This window comes from Scedosporium apiospermum (genome assembly GCF_000732125.1).
Source record: "Scedosporium apiospermum strain IHEM 14462 chromosome Unknown SEQ_SAPIO_0096, whole genome shotgun sequence".
NCBI classification, from domain to species: domain Eukaryota; kingdom Fungi; phylum Ascomycota; class Sordariomycetes; order Microascales; family Microascaceae; genus Scedosporium; species Scedosporium apiospermum.
Window position 1 is genome coordinate 422,779 of NW_015971797.1, and position 21,503 is coordinate 444,281.

The window sequence follows — 21,503 nt, forward strand, 5'->3', positions numbered from 1 at the left end:
CAGGATATATTTTGAGAAAATGCGATACAGCTCAACTTAGCAAACTTCGCCTAGCGATCGGGGGCCTCACGGATAACTTGGGATAGGATTCTGGTTGTTTGTTAGAAAACAGGTTCTTGTGCCATTATGCGACTGTTTTTTCAACTAGGCCCTTAGCGTTTAACCATTCAACGATGTCCGCAACGCATTCTTCGACACTCTTCTGATCTGTGCGGATATGAATCTCCGGGTCTTGTGGCTCCTCATATGGTGCTGATATGCCGGTGAAATCCTTGATTTCTCCAGCCCTTGCCTTCTTGTAGAGGCCCTTCGGGTCTCGTTTCTCTGCAACCTCGATCGGCACATCGACGTAGACTTCGACGAACGGGATAGCTTCCCCGTCAACGCCATTGGCCTGGCTATGGAGGTCTCGAGCAACCTGGCGATCGGCGCGATAGGGCGAGATAAACGATGTTATAGCAATAGTTGCCGAGTCAGCAAACAGTTTGGCGACTTCTCCGATTCGTCTGATATTTTCATTTCGGTCCTTTTCAGAAAAGCCCAAATCTTTGTTGAGGCCAAACCGTACGTTATCTCCGTCCAAACGATACGCGGCGAGTCCGAGGTGCAGGAGATGTTGCTCAAGTGCAGTGGCCACGGTAGACTTTCCTGAGGCCGAAAGGCCCGTCAGCCATATCGTGAACCCCTTCTGTCCCCTGAGGGAAAAGCGCTCTTTCCTCGAAAGCGAGGGATGCCAGGTAATGTTCCTAGATCCATGGATGTTGGATGTCAACGAAACGGGCCAAGAAGATCCGTTGGGGAAATAGGAACACCATAAAAGACTCACGTAGCCATCTCGGTCCCAGCACTGCGAAAGGGAACTTCTAGATACCGGTTATGCTGGTGATGATGCACCCTTTGCGGATTTCTTTCCTCCTCTAATTTTTTTTCTTTTCTTTTCTTTTCTTTTTTTTTTTCCTGTTGCTGTGGCGGGTAGATTTGACAGGTAGATTTAATACATGGCAGATTTGCAGCGCATTTGATCTTGCTAGAACATCAACCCCACCAACAATGGAAAGCAGCACGCCGAAATCGCATTTCAGGTTCAACTGTTCGGACTCGACTCGCGGTGCTCCGGCAAGAAGTTTTAGTCATCTGCTCTTCGCATCTAAACTAATTTGACCGAAAAGTAAACTACAACAGTAACTGCGACATTTAATGCCAAAATGGACGTGGACAAGTCACAACAGTACATCTGTATGAGTAAAGCGAGGCGCCGGTTGCGGTTAAAGTCTATTGCGTCAACAATGCATAAAGTGACAACATCTAAGAAGACTTCTAGAATGTACAGTGGGTCGTTTCTATCCTGCAATGTGGCAGCCCAAGACGCCAGTCTATCAAGCCCATTCCTATCAAAAATTATATTTTACACCGCAACACAGAGAGTTTAATGGTCTCGATCCTCTGTCGGAGTGTTGGAAAGTTGGAAATTGGTGTTTCGACACTCACGGCCGGAGTTTGGGCATCAACTAAATCACATCAACGCGTCAACAGGCGAGAAAAGACCGAGGTTTGGATACACTTGTGACTTACCCAAGCATGCTTCGGAGATACGAAAAGGGCGCTAGCTTCCGCAATCGTAGTTGGCGCCTGGCCATCTGGAACGAGTGTCTCGATGCGCCCCTCAACCCAGGCTTTGCGTCCGTCAACCTTTGTTGTGCGCGCTGAAAGCACAAAGTAGTTGCCCGCCTGTGCCGGCTTTCGGTAGTTGATTTCAAGCTTGGCCGTAACGCCGATCTCGTGTGGCAATGCTGCAAAACAACAACTAGCGAGGCCTTCGTCGAGTAGCGTAGCCAGAAGCCCGCCGTGCACGAGCTCTGGATGTCCACACAGATTTTTTCCAATGTAGACTATAGAAACTAACGACTTTCCTTCGCCATCCTTCCAGGCGTAAGGTGGAACCACGATCTTCTCCGGCCCTGCCAAAACACCGGCTGTAAGACTCTGCTGCTTGAAAGCCTCGGGCATCTTCATGTGAGGTCGGGATTCGATCATCCCGGGGGTCTCGCGCAGCCGCTTCGTTAAAGGGTGCGCATTTATGTATTCGTCAACCCTGCGGGCCTGATCGTCTGTGGGGTTGTATGCAGATCGGCTCGCCTCGTCTGACAGAAAGTTCAGACCCAGTAGGCTGGCAGGAAGAGTAGAGTAGATGGCTGTGAGGAATCCAGCCGTAGCGAAGGCAAGCCCACCAACACCGATGAACGCCGCAGTCCGGAAACGAGATGGTTTGCTAGAGGCGCCAGCCGTTGAACTCGTCGGCCGTACTATGATAAACGTGGTGACAGATCAGCCACGAATCCCGGGGCAATAGAAAACAGACGCTGGCTGTCCCGTGTAGAGGAAAACCACGAAAGCTACCTACCTCGTATGGGGGATACATTGAACTTCTGATATGGCCACCTCGTCCTTGCCAATCCCAAGTGAGGCGACTGGAGATTCGGCACCGAGCCAGGCAAGCGCGGGAATCGAACGTGAACGCGCATTTGCGCTCTTAGTTTGCGACGGGGCGGCTTCGTCGAGAGGATAGAGGCAAGTGGCGGGTGACTCGATACGTTCCACGAAACATGCAAGAGGAAGGAGAGTACGAAGTAATAACCATTGATTTTTAATTCAAAGCATGAACGGCGACAACATTTGAACCAGCTCCTTTTCCAATTAGCGTAGGCGCTGCATGGACGGGAGAAAAATCCCGAGGTCCGATGGAAGAGCGAACCCGCCAGGGTGGGTCTCCGGCATTGCATTAAAAAAGCCTTGTGAAATAAAATCTCTCTACTTATGTGGCACACAAACATTGAAGCTCCCAACCAACGATCCTCTTTGTGATGTAGTCTCATTGTCAAATATGGCTAACCTAGCATTGCTCGGAATGAGCTGTAATTACTCTTCCTGGGCCAAGATATCCGCGTAATCATCTGCAGACGCGAACGTCGGAAGATCCCGAAGCCTCTTTCTTCGACTTGCTCGCTTTGTACTCTCACTTGTTGCGCCATCGCCACCTTCGTTGCCGACTTGGCCAGCATCAGCAGCATCCCCTCCTTCATCCTCATCCAGCTCACTAGAGAGACCACTCGCATTCCAACCATCCATATCATCGCCAGAATCATCCGTCTCGGCGTAAGCAGTCTCAAGGTCCTCTAAGGAGACATCATCCTCTGGTTCCTCGGGCACCAACGCATTCCACACTTCATCCTCTTCGCCTTCGTCTTCTCCCTCTCCGGATGCCGCCTCTGGATGGGAACTTACGGCGCCGTCGGGCCGCCCGATTTGACTGAAGTATTCATAGAAGAAGACGTCCTCAGCTGCAACATCTTCTATCTTTTTCGACCAAAAGCTGACGTCATTCACCAAGTCGCTAGATACCAACGTGCGTTTGCTCCGTAGCCAGAGATCTGATCCACTACCGGCAGAGTGTAGCGGCTGCATGATGGAGCCACCTCGGGTAACTTCTTTGCCCTTGGGATTCCGGTAAGCAAATTTATCAAGGAACCGGATTAGGCTATGGCTTTCAAGATCCGGCTTCTGAGCTTTCACGGACCTGAGGACCGAGGACGCATATACTAGCACAGCAGGGTGGAAATGGCGCAAGATAGGCACCTATAACTAGTTAGCGTGATTTGCCTCTCAAAATCGATCAGATATGATTGCTGCTCACAAGATCCCAAAGGCAGCTGTGGTCGGCATTGCTGTATTCCGGGTCTCGTTTCCGGCCATCATATCGTGCACTCGGATTACCAATCGGACCCTCGTCTGTTTGCTCCCTCTGTTCCTCGGGCTCTTCGATCAGAGTGAAAATACCCGGAAATAGAGATTGAAGCTCCGAAATAACATACAGAGCTCCGCATATGAATGGTGGTTGATGGAGTGTTAGTATCTGGAGAAGTCTCTTCACAAACGCCTTCACTCTCTTGACGTTAACGTCAGATCTCAAAGTTCTCAAGATTAAATTGAGATACATTGCCTGCTTCGAGGAGGTACACAGCCGCGGATCTAGGAGCGATTCGTACAGAACGCGGTAGAGTCTATCCCCGGCAAGATTTCGAGCGGCCGTCAATTGTTGTATCAGCATCATCGCCTGGATGCTCGTATTGAAATTTGAGGAATGGATAATCTTGAAGAGGGTGTCCAGATGTTTTCCCAGGCTGCCTAGTCTTAGTCGTGTCTCATGAGATTGAGTAGCTGCGGTGTCAGGGAACTTACGTCGATTCATCCCCATCAACAAATGGGATCGTGCGGTTTATGCCAGTAAGAATCGCAGAAGCTAGCTTCTCGGCGAGCGCTTCCGAATTTGCCAGTTCGGTGCTGGTGGACAACTCGCCTCGAAGGGAAGACATTTCTCCGCTGCCGAGCATAGCGGTAAACATATCGAAGAATATCCTCAATAGATTTGCTGACACGTGTGCCTCCTTGCTACTCAAAATGGTTTGGTTGAGTGTGGTCACAGCGCAATATCTAGTCCTCACCGGCTGCCCCGGTCGTAGGATCACTTCGTGCTCTATCGTGCGAATGATTACGTCTTTCATACCAGGGTGAATACCTTGGAGCTGAAGAAGAAAGTGGGACGCGCGAGAAGAAAGTTTCCGGTCCCTGTCGCCTAGCTTGTTAACTAGAAGCCGAAGTAAATTAACTTCCTGCTCAGGCTTCTCTCGAAGAAGGCCAAACACAAAGTCAAGGGACCTTGTCCGAGAATAGTCTATATCATCGCTCGACCAGACTTCGAGGAGTTGGACTACCTTGAAGTATGCAGCCTTTAACCAGTCTTCGTAAGCCCAAGAGATCAAATGAGCTGGTGCCACGCCTTCTGGTAACTTGGATGGAAGATTCCATGTATAGATCCGATCCCTTTGCAGCGCACCTACGAGTCCTGGTTGATGATGAAACTGCACCAGCTTCCGATTTCCTGGCAAGACGAGACCAGGTCCCATGAGATCGACAATCGCAGCAAGTGCAATAATGGCCTGGCTGCGGCTTTTCTTGGAGGCTAGGTTCAGGAGGGCCTCTAGTGCCCGCACATTATGCACGGGGGATTCCTGGACTGCTAAGGTTAGAGCGGACACTTTGTCGTTCATGGTGCCGGACGACATGATTGTTGAAAGAAATTTATGTGTCGAGGACGCAAGAAAGCTCTTTGAATATATCGATGAATCGTTTTCTAATAGTGACCACGCATGCTCTTTGAGAGACTGGATGGCTTGCGCATGTGGCGATATGTCGTCGGAGAGTGGAATCGGGAGATCTGGTAGACCGACAGCGTGCCACTCAGCCACCGGTTCGAACACCTAGAAATAGAGTGAGCTGTCTGTAGGATCAGCACGAGAGGTGCAGCACATACAATGCCCTTAATCTGCGTCGGCAAAGCAGACGGGCCATCCGAAGCCAGAGGCGGTTCTGCAGCGGTGGTGCTCACGCTTGAGACAGGCGGGGAGCCGTGTACAGGTTGCGAAAACCCAAGCTTCCCAGCAAACTCCGCCAGCTCAGTATGAAAATTGTGCGGAAGTGGAGGGACGGACTCCTCGTGCTCGTCCTCCGATTGGGATGGAGCGTCCAGAACAAGTTGTAAGTCCTCTTCATCCCCACCCAGATCACGAATCTCGTTGAGGAGAGTATCCCTCGATATATCCCCGGGTGGACTTTCGGCAAGCGTGCTGGTAAGAGCTTGCGGGCTGCTTTCGTCGGCAGTGAAGTTAAGACCACTGCGTCTTCGCTTCTTACTTTGGGAAGAATGCTTGGACGCATCTGGTCCCGACTTCCGTTTTATCGCGGACATGTAGCAATCTTGCGTCGATGCGGCCTCGACACCAAAATTCGGTAGGACCTAGTAGATGTATATTGGCGGAACTCAATTCCTCTTCTGCGACATGCGATAGGTATCGCAATTGGGCAAGGTCGTCAAAAGAATTTTGAGAAATCGAGACCATGCGGGCAGGTAAAGAAAAAAAAAAAAAAAAAAAAAAAAAAAAAAAGAAAAGAAAAGTTATCTTGTGGATCCACAGGTTCCTGTCATTAGGTAAGCATCAACGGGGACCAAGTCGCGTGGTTGTATAAAATCCAGGTTCACGCGGCTCAGCTTCAACAGCTCTGAATTGAGATGGACATGGTACACATTCATATGAGGATGGTACGACTGCTTTAAAAACACAAGACTCCCATCAAGCCATGCCATACATTCCCATATTCTAATCAAATCGGTCCTGCCAACCGCGAACACAGTTGGAAGAAGGACGAAGGGCATTAGCGACATTGGGGTGTGTTAAGAAGCACGGAATCGATACTTATTTACATGAGTTCCAAGCCGTAGGAATGGGGGTATTAGGTGTATCTTTGCGGACAGGCTCCCGAGTAAGTCTGCTGTCCGCGTGATCAGTGCCCCCGGTTTTCTTCCTCGTCTGAACTCAAGAAAACCGGTCTGGTCTTGTTGCCGTCTTTGCTCTCGGTTGGTCCAATTACTGACGGGCCCATTAGGCTCTCTTCAGCTCACTGTCAGGCTCATCAGGGCGGTCGTTGCGCTCCCAGATATGGCAACCTACCGGAGGCATCTCAAAGACTCTCAATGAAGGTATCGGCGCCCTTCCTAGGCAAATCATTGCTGTATGCTAATGGTTTCGCAGGGGGCCATGACAAGCTCATTCGGGCTGGTTATCTCAGACAGGTTGGACTTCTCTCCCTTCAAAACCTCGCCTAGCATTCGTCTTATGGGGTCTCGTCTGTAGTCGAATATCGGGACATTCAATCTTTTGCCATTAGGGTTGAGGGTGCAGGAGAAAATCGAACGACTCTTGGACATGAGTATGCGAAGCATAGGTGAGTTGGATTCTTCCCTCCACTTCTGCTACAGGGCGGTTAGGTTCATTGTATTTACCAATTTCAAGGAGCTTCGAAAGTTTCGCTCTCGTCCATTGCATCTCAGCAACTCTGGGAGCGCAGCGGTCGGTTGCACCAAGTCGGCCCGGAGGTGAGATAAACGGCCCCTCCTCTTCTCCCACTCTCTTTCTCCAAGGCGAGCTTCTGTTCATATTTCCGGGGCGGGATTGTTGATTTTGAGCAACAGCTCTTCAAATTTGAAGATCGCAAACATACTCCCTTCCTGCTCTCACCAACACATGAGGAGGAGATCACTCACATGGTTTCCGGGGTAACCCAATCCTATAAAGATCTCCCTCTCAGGCTCTACCAAATTTGTAAGCTTCCCAAGCATGATTCCTCTAACTGTCGACTGACCCGTCTAGCACGAAAGTATCGGGATGAGCTTCGGCCTCGTCACGGATTACTTCGGACCCGCGAGTTCACAATGAAGGACTTGTACACGTTTGATTTGGACCTACCATCTGCCATTGAAACATACCGGCGGGTCGGGGAAGCATATGTCCAATTTTTTTCCAACCTTAACATACCGTTCCTAGTGGCAGAGGCAAGCTGCGGTGATATGGGTGGCAGCATGAGTCACGAATATCATATGCCATCTCACTTGGGCGAGGACGTTATTATCAACTGCCGGAAGTGTGGCTATTCGGCCAACGAAGAAGTTGCAGAAACGGCGATCTCGCCAGGATCTACCCCCGTTTCTGGGACATCTGTGGCTGTTTGGAGGGGCGTCTCAAAAGACCGGTCCGTTCTCGTCAACGCTTGGTATATGTCTAGCGATAAGATGACCTCTCCTATTAGCATCCATGCGGTCAAGGCCTCGGTGCCAGATATTGACACTAGCATTGAAGATGCTACGCCGATTTGGGTAGAGACACTCAGCGGTGGTGCTTGGAAAAACAGCCCGCCGTCCCCTCTAAAACTAGTGAATCTGATCGACTTCAGAGTCGCAGACCTAGTTGACGCGATTAGACGCGGCCATGGGCCAGTGCCCACTATGTTCCCGCCCGGCACCTTCAGCACCTGTGACATACCACAATCCTTCGTGGAAAAGTCGTCTCTAGGTGGCCCGCTAAATCTTGTCCGGATCCAGAACGGCGACCCATGTCCCCGCTGTGAGACAGGCACAGTTGAAGTGGTAAAATCCCTCGAGTTAGGGCACACGTTCCACCTCGGGACTCGATATTCAGATCCCATGGCGGCCAGGGTCGCTGTTCCCTCAACGCAGCGAGATACTTCTGCTGTTGACTCGCGGTCTATGCAAATGGGCTGTTTCGGGGTCGGAGTCACACGAATTATTGGTGCCATCGCGGAAGGTTTTTCGGACGAAAAAGGACTTGTCTGGCCGCTCAGAATCGCTCCATACCAAGTAATCATTGTTCCCGATTCAGATCTTCTCGAAGCGGCCGAACAAGTGTATGATTCAATTACTGACATGCGGCCTGTGGTCTCCACGGGTGGTCCCGTTGATGCGCTCCTCGACGACCGATCTGAGTCAATGCCATGGAAACTGAAAGACGCCGATCTGACTGGTTACCCTGTGGTGATCGTTCTCGGACGTGCTTGGAGAGAATCTGGTGCTTGTGAAGTACAATGTCGACGGCTCTCGGTCAGGGAAATTGTTGCGCGAGAGGAGCTTCCCCAGTATATACACGACCTATTAAATAGGCTGGGATAAATCTAATAATTTTCTCATATTCAAATCCATCTTGATCGCTTCTCCAAATAATAAAGAAAAACCGACATGTTCTTCGATTGTCAAGGGCGGAAAGTGGATTGTGCGTGAAACTATGGCTATGAATCGCCTGGCCAAACTTTGATGGTGATTGGTTTTGGGGACATTCGAATGCTCATGCAATATTACGTATTTGAGAGTCGAAAGCAAGAGGATGATTCAACGTCGTAGTCCCACGCTAACTCAGCAGCCTGACCACTGACCCTGCCTGGTTTCTCCCAATACCCTCCGTCCACCTTCGTGAATCCCCAACAACGAAAATTGATGCCTCGGAGAAATTGATTCAAAATGGCAGCGCAGAAAACAGAAGCCGGTATGAACATGCCCCAAGATCACGGCACGACATAATCCTTACAGGCAGCCGTGCTTTTCTAGTCAACCTTGATACGTTAGATACCCAGCAGCTCTCCCAGGTGAAAAAGCAGATTGAAGGAGAACTCGATCACCTAGGGACATCATTCGCTCAGCTTCATGCAGCGCAAGCAAAATTCATGGAATGCCTCCGCTGTGTAGAGGCGAGGTCTGAAACCTCGGCGGGTACGCTTAACTCGGGTTTTTGAGACTGTCCAAGAACCCCCAAGTGTTACTAACAAATGGAGCGTAGATATCCAATCGGTTCTAGTACCCCTAACTAACTCGCTTTACGTCCGGGGGGAAATACCGCGAGGCGACAGGGTGATTGTAGATATAGGCACGGGATACCTAGTGGAGAAGGTTGTCCATGAGTCTTACTGTGTGCCTTTATTTTTTTCGTGGAGGTAGCTGACTCTCGGGCTTTGGTAGGCTGCGAGTGAGGCCAAGGATTTCTACAAGTCAAGATCGGATGAGCTCTCGAAAACACTGCAGGAGCTGGAGGCCATCCTGCAGCGGAAGACTGCAAACGCCCAGGTGGTAGACGAAGGTAGGACCCCCCCCCCCCTCATTGCCCTCCAGGTCTATTCGTTACTCATTGCCCGAAAAGTCATTAGGAAAAAGATACTTCAGTCTTCCCAGTAAATACATAATAAATACGGGAGTTTGCGAGATGGAACGTGCGGAATGTCACTAGAACGGTTTGGATTTGATCACAGGTTCGTGTTGGTGAAAATCTTGATCTTTAGGCTACCGTCCTTTCGTGAATCTCTTGAACGTAACCACGGGTCTCCAGTTATCGAGGTGCTCTGCAGCCCAGCGATGTCTCGGGCTCATCAGCGGGCGGGCCTAGCTCTGCTGGTTAACCTTAGAGCAACCCAGAACCGGTCAACTCACCCTGATTCAAAATCTCCTGAACTCCAAGAGCACAGTCTAGTAGTTCCATGAAGCTAGATTTCAGGTCTTGGCAGTTTCTGGTGAGGGATAGGATGGCCCGGTCTTTTAACTGCATCCCCTCCATGCCGCTATTCATTTGCTCATCCCACTCTGCTCCGTGCAGGGAGACGGTGCAGGATATGGTTGGAGGTGGCCGAGTGTTGGTACCGGCCCATCGTCTCGTGGTTTCAACATTGAGAACACACGATGTGCCTGGATACGGCAACCTGAACGATGTTCGAAGAACCGTATCCTCGATTTGACAAGGGATACTCGGCGTCGGTGTGATATCCAAACGCGGAGCTTGCAAATCGAAAGAATCGCCCGGTCGGTGGCTTAATTTTATACATTGTTGCAGTCCAGACACCCATGGAGGCATGGCCGAAGTCGAGTCGCGAGCCAGGATATTGAAACTCCAGTCGTATAACCTCGGAGAATGCTGCGTTAGCTCCCTACCGTCTTAGCAAAGAACCATTAGCAGTCTCTACTTACTTGTCCGGGCTTGCGGAAAGGATATCAAGCCTCTTCCAGCCGCGGCGAACAACTCGTGAGCTTGACGTATACCAACGAGTTTCACCTCCAGTCTTAATACGGGCAATGTCGGCTTCTACTCTCTGGTCCTGCATCTGGAACCAAAGCGAGTAATCTGTGTGCCGGCGAAGCACATCCGGGAGACCATCCCCGGAGGTGTTGGGCATGAAGTGCAAGATGAAGAGGCGCGCGAGCGCAAACCCGGCAGCATCGTCACCAATCCTATCCGCAGGTCTGGTTAGTCCGACAAGACTTCAAAACCGCAAGAGAGAGGTTTTTCGCAAGAATTTGCATAATACCTGGTATCTAGCCTGGCTAGTGTTCGGCCAGGGATATGATTCGCGAGTTCGACGAACTGGCGTATGTCAAATTCCACCTGGTCAATCTCTCGCTGGAAGAGCTTGACGGCACCGAAATTTATTCCCATGTGCAATTCACAGCGTGTTGTCTGGAATGAGTCCAAGGAGTCTTGGAAAAGGCCATAAATCTTTTCCTTGTGTTGCTCCATGGTGATTTGCTCAATTACGCCAGGTTCGGCATCCGGGTCTCCTGGGAAGAGGATTGGCCGCCTTCCTCCCCCATTAGGTCCCTTTGGAGGATGGAGTACGATTTTGCCGTGTGATAGCGAGGAGAACGCTAGGGGCTGGACGAGGAGCCTCTGGTGACCGCTTGCTTCCTCGACTTTGAGACCATGGATGGCATGATTTATTCCATGTATTGCCGCTCGTACATGAGTCGGAGAGCTTCCCGTGATGCAAATCACAGTGTTTGATCTTTCTCCACGAATCTCCACACCACATGATTTGCGCAATTCGTCGAATGTGGCAAGTGACTCATCTGATAGAGCCAGGGGCATCTTGGCGTTTCTAGGAAGGATTAAGTGCACCTGAAATACCATCTTGATTAGCTCGAGGTTGGAGATATATCTAAACGTTCGAATCCTCAAGGTCCTCGACGTACGGTCAATCGAACTGCGCGGCCTGTGCGTGTGAAGTCCAGGCGACGCTGATTGCTAGCACCGGCAAGAGCCATCTGAGATGCTTCTTGTGTTCCGGAACCCGGAGAGGATCGGAATTCTCTGCTCCCGAGGCGAGGAACCTGGGCTTCCCCGAGCTTACGCTGGGCCATTTCTAGGATGGCTGCGCCAAATGGTCCTTTGCTGCGTGGCTAAGGAAGGGCTTGGGTGGAATAGGGATCTATCTGATTAAGTTAGACGAGATTTTCGTGGAACATCAGATAGGACACTATGTTACCAGAGCGTTGGGCAATGGATGAGTCGAGACATGGGGTTGAAGCTTCCGGTTGAAAGGGGTCTAGTATTGGAGAGCTCCTTCCCCCAAGGAGTCATTGACGAAGCTTCCCCCAGGAGATCCTGGGCTGACAAGACACAATTGTACAATCCGGACATCGGCCAAACACATTGATCAAGTGCCTCAGGATATCATGGCAACAGTCATATTCACTAGGAAAACAACGGTCAATATTGATCTATGACAATCAGGGTCGATTGGAGTATGCCAACGCTGAAACAGACAATCCCTGGCTCAATTGTTCGCCTTGCAAGACAATACGGGAGGGCTCCGACATATGATCCAGATTTTCGTTTGCCAGATGGAGAATTAGGATACATCCTCCAAGATTGAAATAACCCAGAACTGTTCAGTCGACAATATTTGATATTTATTGTGGCCATTTAACGAGGGTTCAACCTTGGGGGTTGGTCGAGGCAACTGTGTACACAGATAGTTCTGCCCTTTGGTGAGTCCAGCCGGATGAAATAAAACGACGATGACGGGCAGGAACAGCAATGAATAAGTCGAAGTCCATGCAACCGATTGTATATTGATATTGATGTGGTGTTAAGCTTATTATTATTAAGTCTGCAACTAAACTACGACAATTGTTCCATGACATTTAAACATCAGATTCTACCGATTACCTTCAGGCCGCAAGAGCGTTAAGCGGGTATCAGGGGAGGGTAATAACAGTGGATGCTTCGACCAAGGTGTTACTGAAGTACAATATATCTATCAATTGATGATATTGGGGAAACGAAAAGCTTCGAAAAGGCCAGGGGTCAATGAGGGGTCTCCTTAGCTTCTCCCCATAATCTATCTATCAATCAACCATCAAGTGATCGATTGGTCAATGTCCTTCAAAGGTACAAGTACATCTACTTCATTAGGGCCAAATAAGACCTGGCATGCTGGCTATTACCCCGCCCCCCACTGGTCCCCCGTTCCAAGTTCAAATTTGGAACCTGTTGGGCGTTGGGCCTTTGCACCTCCCACCATCTTACCCCACGCTGCCATTACCGAAGCAGGGACCCAACGGACCTTGGTTTCGCAGGTTGACCTCAATTGAACTTTATAAGACCTCAAGCAAAATATTGATCAACGACCAACTGATAGCCTTATCATCTTCTGGACGAAGCAGTCCACCTTGGACTACCCTCTTGAGGATTTGATGCCTACTGCGTACATCTCATCCAGGAAGTCTAGTTCAGATCTCCTCCGGGGCTCCGGTCCCCTTCTCCCTTCACTTCTCCGCCCCCTCGGTTGTTGGCGCGGTGCTCCAATCAGTGTTTTTCGTTAACCTCATCTCACTCGATAGCCGAGTTTGGTAGGTTTACCCCGGTCTCAGCGCCCTCATGAAAAAATTTCTTTCGGATTCTCTGGTAGTACCACCGTATATTCCCCCACTTAGTATGTCGCGGCCAAGAGATTTCGAATATTTTGAGGCCCGGTGCGATAGGCCTCTCGAAACATGGTTGGTACTGAACTGCAGCCGCTGGGAGCCAAGGCTTTAGGCTCCACAAGCTCACCTTGGCATCGGGATGGAATCACATCATACAGGCCAATTGGAAAGTCGAGCAACCCGTCTCCTGTGGGCGTGCTGCATGTCTTTCGAGTGTATTCCTGGCTTAAGGTTTAAAGCTCACCGCACATCTTCATAACCTTTGACCTCAGGAGATGTTGGAAGAAGAAGACGAAATCTTGGCGCTGGTGGAGAATATATGACCCGTACGTCTATAAAAGGGAGATGCTGCCCTCGCGTCGTCCTACTCTGATCACCACTCAATCACAGCATCCAACACCTGACCTGGATCCTCTTTGATGATTTCAGGACCCCCGGTCTCGCATGTAATCTAGCCCATACTGCTTCACTTGTTTTAACCACCCTGAGCCCCGACCTGAGCAAGGAAGGGGGAGCTCACTTGCAACTATGTCTGTCGAGTACCCAAAGCATCCCTTCCTCTTAACTATACCGGAAACTGTCGACATTCTCGGCACTGATGTCGAAGAGGGACTTCTCTCGAACCAAGTTGCAGAGCTCCAACGAACATATCCTCCCAATGAGCTCGACGTCGGGGGCGGGGTTGCCTGGTATACTATATTGAGCAAGCAGCTGCTCAATGCCATGATTTTGGTATGGAGCAATGTGCCACCATCGTCTGCTCGCCTCCACAGAGCTGACGCTTCTATCACAGGTCTTGGTGTTCGTCATGGTTCTCAGTTATTCCTTCCAGGACTGGATCGAAGGCGGCGTGGTGACTTTTGTCATCATTCTCAATGTTGTTATTGGGTTCTTGCAGGAATATCGTGCAGAGAAGCGTATGGACGCATTGCGGGCCTTGTCATCCCCCAGCGCGACCGTGCTCCGCAATGGCAACACTGCTATCATTCCAAAGTAGGCTACATCGACGCTCCCGACTGCTCTCGAATTGGCTCTCTATCCTCAGCACCATTCTCTTCATGCTAACTCACAAAAGTGCAGATGTGGTGCCTGGCGACATCGTTCTTCTGAAAATGGGAGACACAATTCCCGCCGATCTCCGCCTTTTCGAAGCTATGAATCTCTCGTGCGACGAATCATCTCTGACTGGCGAAGCTGTCCCAGTAGAGAAAACCGTCGCCAATGACATTGTCATCCCCGGCACTAAAAATCCTGCTACCTCTGAAGACCAAGTAGGTATTGGTGACCGCATCAACATTGCGTATGCCACCACAATTGTGAAAAAAGGCCGAGGCCGGGGCATTGTCATTGCGACAGGCATGGTGACTGAGGTGGGCAAGATTGCTGCCTCTACCACCAAGAAGCATCGCAAAGCCGGAAGATCGATGAACTGGAGAAAGTACGGTAAGAGGCAGCCGGTTGTTGGCTTTGCCAAGCGCACGTATGATGCCGTGGGCAAGTTTCTAGGCCTGACAACGGGAACCCCCCTCCAACGGAAGCTGGCCTGGCTAGCGTACATTCTCTTCGCATGTGCCCTCCTTCTGGCTGTTGTTGTCTTCGCTGTGAATCGCTTCCATGTCCCTACGGAAGTAGTCATCTATGCTACTTCCTTAGGTATTGCGATCATTCCCGAATCACTTGTAGCGTGAGTTGCCCCCCCCCTCTTTCCCCCCCCCAAAAAAAGGACATCTGAGCCTCTATCACACCATTCCAGCCATATTGACTATTAGCTCGCTTTTTAGCGTTCTCACGATTACTATGGTGGTTGCCGTTTCTGTGATGAGTAAGGCTAACGTCGTCGTCCGTGATTTATCCGCGCTCGAAGCCCTAGGGGGCGTCACCAACATCTGTTCGGATAAGACGGGGACCTTGACCCAGGGTGCCATGATTGTTCGGACTGCATGGCTACCGATGAACCATTTATATAGCGTTCGAGAAACCCGTCATCCCGCCGATCCTACCGAAGGAAAAGTAACCTACCAGGTGATCGAGGACGAGCCCAAAGAGGCCGAACCCGAAAAGAGGGACTTTGACCAGGAAAGAAGCGCCGCGGCTTTGACGTTCGATGTGCCTGCCGAGAAGCTCAATCCGAAGCGGCCAGATCCGTCGACTACTGATGGGGTGGCAGAAGTAACCCCAGGGCTTCGGTGCTTTCTTCTTTCATCCGCCCTGTGTAACCTTGCGACGGTGAGATACGATGAACTGCTGTCTCGCTGGCAAACCACTGGCGAGCCAACTGAGATAGCCCTACAGGTGTTCGCTCACCGCTTCGATCTTGGAAAGAAGGGCTTGGTTTCTTCGGGCTGGAAGGAACTAGCCGAATTCCCTTTCGATAGCTCCGTTAAGCGCATGTCCGTCATTTACGATCCCCCGAAAGATGGGGAGGAGGTCATTGGTGATAAAAATAGCGTTGTGTTCTGCAAAGGTGCCGTGGAAAGGATCCTCGAGCTCTGCCAGTTTATCGGGTTCGGGGACAATCGACAGGATCTCACCGAGGACGTGAAGCTTGAGGTGATGGAGCAAACCACGAGATTGGCCTCCCAGGGTCAGCGAGTCCTTGCTCTGGCCTACCGTGAATGGAACGGCAAATTCACTCTTCGCCAGTCGCCAGAGTCCGACGCCGCCGACGAAGCCCTGCGTCGAGAGGTCGAGAGCAACCTTACCCTTCTTGGCTTGGCTGGAATCTATGACCCGCCCCGTCGTGAAACCAAGCCATCTATTTCGGAGTGCTCCTCAGCTGGAATAAGGGTGCACATGCTGACGGGCGATCATCCGGAGACTGCCAAGGCTATTGCCAAGGAGGTTGGCATCATCCCAAAGAACTTGTCCACCCTCCCGGCGGCTACGGCAGCCTCCATTGTCCAGATCGCGACCGACTTTGACAAGATGACGGATGAGGAGATAGATGCATTAGACGAGCTTCCGCTGGTGATCGCTCGCTGCGCTCCTGATACCAAGACTCGCATGATCGAAGCTCTTCGTCGCAGAAACGCCTTTATGGCCATGACAGGTGATGGCGTCAATGACGCTCCCTCGCTCTCTCGGGCAGATGTGGGCATCGCCATGGGATCTGGTTCGGATGTGGCAAAATCGGCGTCCAAGATCGTCCTGGCTGATGACAAGTTCAATTCCATCGTGGCCGGGATCCGCGAGGGCCGTCGCATGTTTGATAATATCCAGAAATTCGTCCTTCATTTGCTGAGTTCAAACGTTGGGGAGGTTATCTTGCTCGTCGCAGGATTGGCATTCCGGGATGATTCTGGCTACTCGGTTTTCCCCATTTCTCCTCTCGAAATTCTTTGGATTAACATGATCACTTCGTCATTTCCTGCGTTTGGTCTTGGACGCGAGGCAGCTGCAAGGAACGTCATGTCAAAACCTCCCCATAACAAGAACAGGGGAGTTTTCACAAATCAGATTTTGGCCGATATGATGGTGTACGGTGTTATCATGGGTGTTCTTACCTTGGTCACATTCGTGATTGTCGTCTATGGGGCAAACAACGGTAATCTTGGCGTTGACTGCAACAGGCACTATTCAGATTCATGCCATGCGGTCTTCCGAGCCCGTGCAGCCGTTTTTGCGGAACTGACTTGGCTCATTCTGGTTTCCGCGTGGGAGTTCAAAGACCTCCGAAGGTCTTTGTTCCGCCTTCATCCCAATGACACTCGGAAATTTCCCCTCTTCGAGGATCTTTATTCAAACCGTTTCCTCTTTTGGTCTGTTACCATTGCCGCACTGTCAGTTTTTCCAGTCGTGTACATCCCGCATCTCAACACCAGCGTTTTCAAGCACACCTCTATTAGCTGGGAATGGGGTGTGGTCGTTGGATTTACCTTGCTGTACGTTGTGGGAGTGGAAACTTGGAAATTCATCAAGCGGACTTGGCATCTTCTAGAGGATCACCCAGTCAAGACTGGTATTTTCAAACAAGGCGGGGAGGTGGAGGGTGGCAAGAGTTTTATGAGGACAATGACGGCTACCAGTTTCAAGAGTTGGAAGAGTTTTAGTAGAACGGACACGGGGGAAACGGGAGGAAGAAGCCGGATCTCGAAAGATTAGCTTGCAATGCCGAAGAGACGTCTGACCGGCGTAGAATAAATACATCATCAACATAGGGGACTTGCGTTAATACTGAACAGGTGTTGCTCTGTCATTATAGTACAAACTCCCCGATTCGCCCACTGTCTCGAGGCGTGGCATTCGAACGTTTTGCTCATCTAGTTTGTAAAAATCCTCAATGTCATATCCACGCTGCCTGTTGCGATGACGCAGCGAATCTGTATATCAGAGGTTCCCGCCCCGGTTCCCTTCTTCGGTGTTCCATTCCCCTCCCCGCTTGGTGCTGGAGCAGCCGCACCATTAACCGCATCCTTCACATTCCCCGGGGCCCACCGCAGACAAGTGATAAAATGATCATGTGCATCACCTAGAACCTTGACACACTTGCCTTCTTGGCTTAGGTCCCAACACCGTAGTGTCTTGTCATCTCCCACGGAAAGGAGATACTTGCCCCCCGGATGAAATGCAAGAGCACTCACCCAATTGTCGTGGCCCTCGAGTGTCTTGAGGCAAGCCCCCCGGGAGTCCCACAGCTTGATGGTCTTGTCACGCGAGCCCGTCGCCATGAACTCTGCAGTGCTGGTGGTTGGCGGTGACTTCTTTAATCCGGCCAATGAGGCGAGATACTGGTATGAAGATGGCGGTGCAAACGCACAACACTGAATAACGTTATCGTGGCCGATCATTGTCAGCTTATTCTCTGGGCTCGGTGTAGAAATATCCCATAACCGAAGAGTCTGGTCGTTGCCTGTGGATAAGAGGAATTGCCCGTCCGGTGAGGGGCACACATCTCGCACCCAACCGGTATGGCCGTGTAGCGTCCTAACGCAATACCCAGTGGTAACGTCCCAGATCCTTAGTGTTTGGTCTTTGCCCGCGCTGACAAGAAGATTTCCTGATGATGGTGAGCCAGCGGCTCCGGAACGAATGAAACGGACCGCGCTAATACTATGGTCATGGCCGAGCAGTGTCCGAATGTTCTTGTAACCGTCCGCGGGGTCCCATAACTTTATAGTCAGATCAGAACTACAAGATGCCAGGAGAATCCCGGTTCTTGGGCCACCATAGTCGACATCCAGTATTGCTCTTGTGTGGCCTTTAATTGTCCTTTCTAGATCGCCGAGTTCCCAATCCCATATCTTGATTGTGCAATCATCAGAGCCGGAGGCTACTGACGAGAAGACTGGATGGAATGCGACGCAGTTAATGGTATCCCGGTGAGATTCCAGAGAATGTCGAGGAGGGTGCCTGGGGAGCCAAGAAGCAGGGTCCTGGTTACGCCGAGAGAGAGTAGTCGGCATGGCACTGTCAAGCTCAGATTGCAATGCCATGTTTCGGGACTCGAGGTCCATAATCTGTGACCGAATGCCGGTTAGACATCACTACAACAGTTGAGGCCAAGTGTGGTAGGCTGAATGGGAGCGAGGAGTGCGGGCGTGCCTTCTTCTGTAACCGAGCTATACTCGTCCATTTCTTCTCCAACAATGTTTCGTATTTCTTCGCAGTTGCGTCATCAAAAACATTCTCCCCGAGCCCTAACTCGGCGCGTAGGGCAGCGGCAGCATTCGGTAAGTTATTCCCCGACAGGTATGCAATGATCGACTTGTGTCTAGGAAAACAGCGTCAGTTACGACCAGGAGCTTGGTTTCGTCCCTCGTCTATGGGACGCTACTTACAGTTCCTCCGCTTGCCGACTCGTTAATATCGAAGTCATGGTGGGGATATCACTGATGAGGGTGAATACATTAGCTTAGTATTTTTTTGACGGGCTTGGAGCCCACTCTTGTTGGGTGTTGTCTCCCAGCGACAGTGAAGATATTAAACGGCCGCTTCGCATAAGGATTAAAGAAAGAGTAATTAAGAGAGAAGTACTTTATAATAAATAAAAAAAAAATATTAAATATTATAAATAATCTTTTAAAAGAATATCTTATTAAATAATATTTATAAAAAATTTATTTTATTATAAAATATTTTAATATAATTTATATATTATATATATATATTAAATTAAAATAAATAATTTAAATATTTATTTATATTATATTATTTATTTATATTATATAATAAATATTTTTATAATATATAAATTTATAATTTTAATAATTTAATTTATAATTTTAATAATTTAAATAATTATTTTTTATTAAAATTTAAATTTTATATATTATATAAATACTAAGCCAAGGCTGCGAAAAAAAAAGTTAATAGATAAGTAAAATGAAGACTTATATAAGCTCTATATATGAACAAACGTTGTTGACCAGGAAAGGAATTTCCTGGTGGAACTAGGAAAAACGGTGCCCTCCTTGGTGTGAGGTTCGGCACCGCAGGCCAGCTGGTCACAGCCAGCCGGGCCGCCAACACTCTATTATGCAGGGGCTCCTTCTTTCTAGTATTTAATAGAATTCATTTAGATACAATCTGCACACCCTCCAGAACTTTCTGTTCTATCCGAATCTGCTGCAACGAGATAGGCCGGATGATCCAGCTTGAAAGCATTAGGTAGTGAATTGCATCGCCGTGAGATTTGATAGTAGTTTCATCCAGCCTTTCGTGAACCAGGCTGAGTCTCCAACTGTCATATTGATGTACGACAGCTTCCCACGCCTCGATTACAGATGGCTCCATGGTCAATTCCCATGTGCCTCTCCAAGTAATTATAGCTTTCCCCACATCGCGGAACGCCTGATACTTGAAGAGCGCCGCCAATCCCTTTCTTCCATTCCAAATCTCCATTGTTTCTAACTGTGGCATCTTCATAGCCGCCGCCGCCGCTGCCTGAAGCATAGCTCCAATCTCGATCGAATTCTCGTCCGGCGTAAGTAATTTTGAAGTAAGCGCAAGCGAGGTTAGGTTTGGCCACTCCCAAGAGGGTTCAATCTCGAAGAAATGGCTAGCATCTACGATGAAGGATGCTGCGAGATGCTCAAGCCTGAGACTGGCGAGTGCGACCATCCGACTAACAGCTGGGGCTGGGTTGCGAGTACTGTCGCATCCGCTCAAGTCAACCCCGTCCAGGAATCTCTGCATAATAGCTGGGTACTGTTGATTAAAGTTTTCGAAGACGACTAGTCTCTTGAGATTGTTGTTAGAATGTTGGATAGACTCGAAAAGATATTGAAAATCTAGATAACGGATTGTACACTATTAGCAAGCAGTAACTTCAGCAGGTATGAAGAAAAACTCACTGTTATCTGTATAGCTCTGTATAAAGTCCCATTCTCTCCAGGGCTCGTAGTGGACTTCCTGGAGTCTGGGAAAACGGGCAAGCATACGTGCAAGTGAGCCCGGCTTCCATCTCCGGCGGTTCTGTTGGCGGAGAAGTAATCTGGTCACCGCCGGGACCGATGGAAGCTGGTCCCACCATTGGTGCTCTAACTGCTCACTATCAAACGGACCCTCCTCCATAATTGAATGGAAGACTTTGCGGATAGCCGACGTAGATGGAGCAGAGTGTCGAAAACCAGCAACCCAACCATGTTGAGGATCATTATGGACATTGTTTAAGATCATCTGCTCTATACCACCACCAACAAGCATATCTGGAAGGGTATCGGGCATAAAGGTCAGATATTTAAACCAATGTTTTGAGTCACTCGGCGAGTAGATACTAATATCGAGTGTTAAATCGCCGTGAAGATCCCATGTGCTGAGAACCGAGAACAAGTTCTGAAACGACGTAGTGATAGGACAGTTATCTGTATCACTGATGGCAAATGCCTCTTCCCACTCCACGTCTGTGAGCATTCCGCGGGCAGGGGCACACTTGGTGCAGTCATAGTCATCAAGTTCTAAGCAGAACCAGATATAGCGAACGAGGGCCCGATTGCGTTGAATCATGGAACTGAAATCAATCAGGCGTGACGGTGTCAGTTTGATTCGGGCGAAGTTATACCGCTCGAGTTCTGTTTGCCACTCTCGAGACACCGAGGCCAAGCGACCCAGTGTGCAACCATCTTGCATCAGGGCTTCTAAGATAAGAAGCCGGATTTCTCGAGGCAAGCCATCCCATGTTAAATCCCATTGCCTCATGGCAAGGGATGTGGAAAGCATAGTGTAATAGGCTGAGAGCGGTGGTAATTTCTGTGAGACAGTATTGGGAAGATATGAGTGAGAAATTTATGACGGGAGCATGTGCAATTGTGATAAAAGGATTGAAAATCATCGAGGATTAAATATGAAGGGTGATCCTGGATATTTGGGTGTGCTGATGAGGTATCTGCCTAACATGTGGACCAAAGTCTTCTTCTCA

The 21,503-nt window shown here is 49.7% G+C and overlaps 3 protein-coding genes and 1 pseudogene across 3 annotated transcripts; 1 reads left to right on the top strand and 3 right to left on the bottom strand.

Annotated features, from left to right (window-relative positions):
* Positions 1 to 50: 50 nt before the first annotated feature.
* Positions 51 to 5,803, bottom strand: SAPIO_CDS5077 (annotated as a pseudogene; the record flags this gene model as incomplete).
* Positions 5,804 to 9,851: 4,048 nt separating this feature from the next.
* On the bottom strand, positions 9,852 to 11,578 carry SAPIO_CDS5078 (uncharacterized protein; the record flags this gene model as incomplete). The annotated part of the gene is made up of 4 exons (XM_016787474.1): positions 9,852 to 10,347; positions 10,412 to 10,672; positions 10,750 to 11,336; positions 11,411 to 11,578. The coding sequence occupies 4 exons, from the start codon at positions 11,576 to 11,578 to the stop codon at positions 9,852 to 9,854; spliced, it is 1,512 nt and encodes a 503-aa protein (XP_016642976.1).
* Positions 11,579 to 13,675: 2,097 nt separating this feature from the next.
* SAPIO_CDS5079 (Calcium-transporting ATPase 3) lies at positions 13,676 to 17,196 on the top strand (the record flags this gene model as incomplete). Its single annotated transcript, XM_016787475.1, has 5 exons — positions 13,676 to 13,879; positions 13,941 to 14,140; positions 14,223 to 14,831; positions 14,929 to 17,028; positions 17,121 to 17,196. The coding sequence occupies 5 exons, from the start codon at positions 13,676 to 13,678 to the stop codon at positions 17,194 to 17,196; spliced, it is 3,189 nt and encodes a 1,062-aa protein (XP_016642977.1).
* Positions 17,197 to 17,406: 210 nt separating this feature from the next.
* Positions 17,407 to 21,283, bottom strand: SAPIO_CDS5080 (uncharacterized protein; the record flags this gene model as incomplete). The annotated part of the gene is made up of 5 exons (XM_016787476.1): positions 17,407 to 18,553; positions 18,702 to 18,857; positions 18,925 to 18,975; positions 19,998 to 20,376; positions 20,440 to 21,283. The coding sequence occupies 5 exons, from the start codon at positions 21,281 to 21,283 to the stop codon at positions 17,407 to 17,409; spliced, it is 2,577 nt and encodes an 858-aa protein (XP_016642978.1).
* Between the last annotated feature and the right edge of the window lie 220 nt (positions 21,284 to 21,503).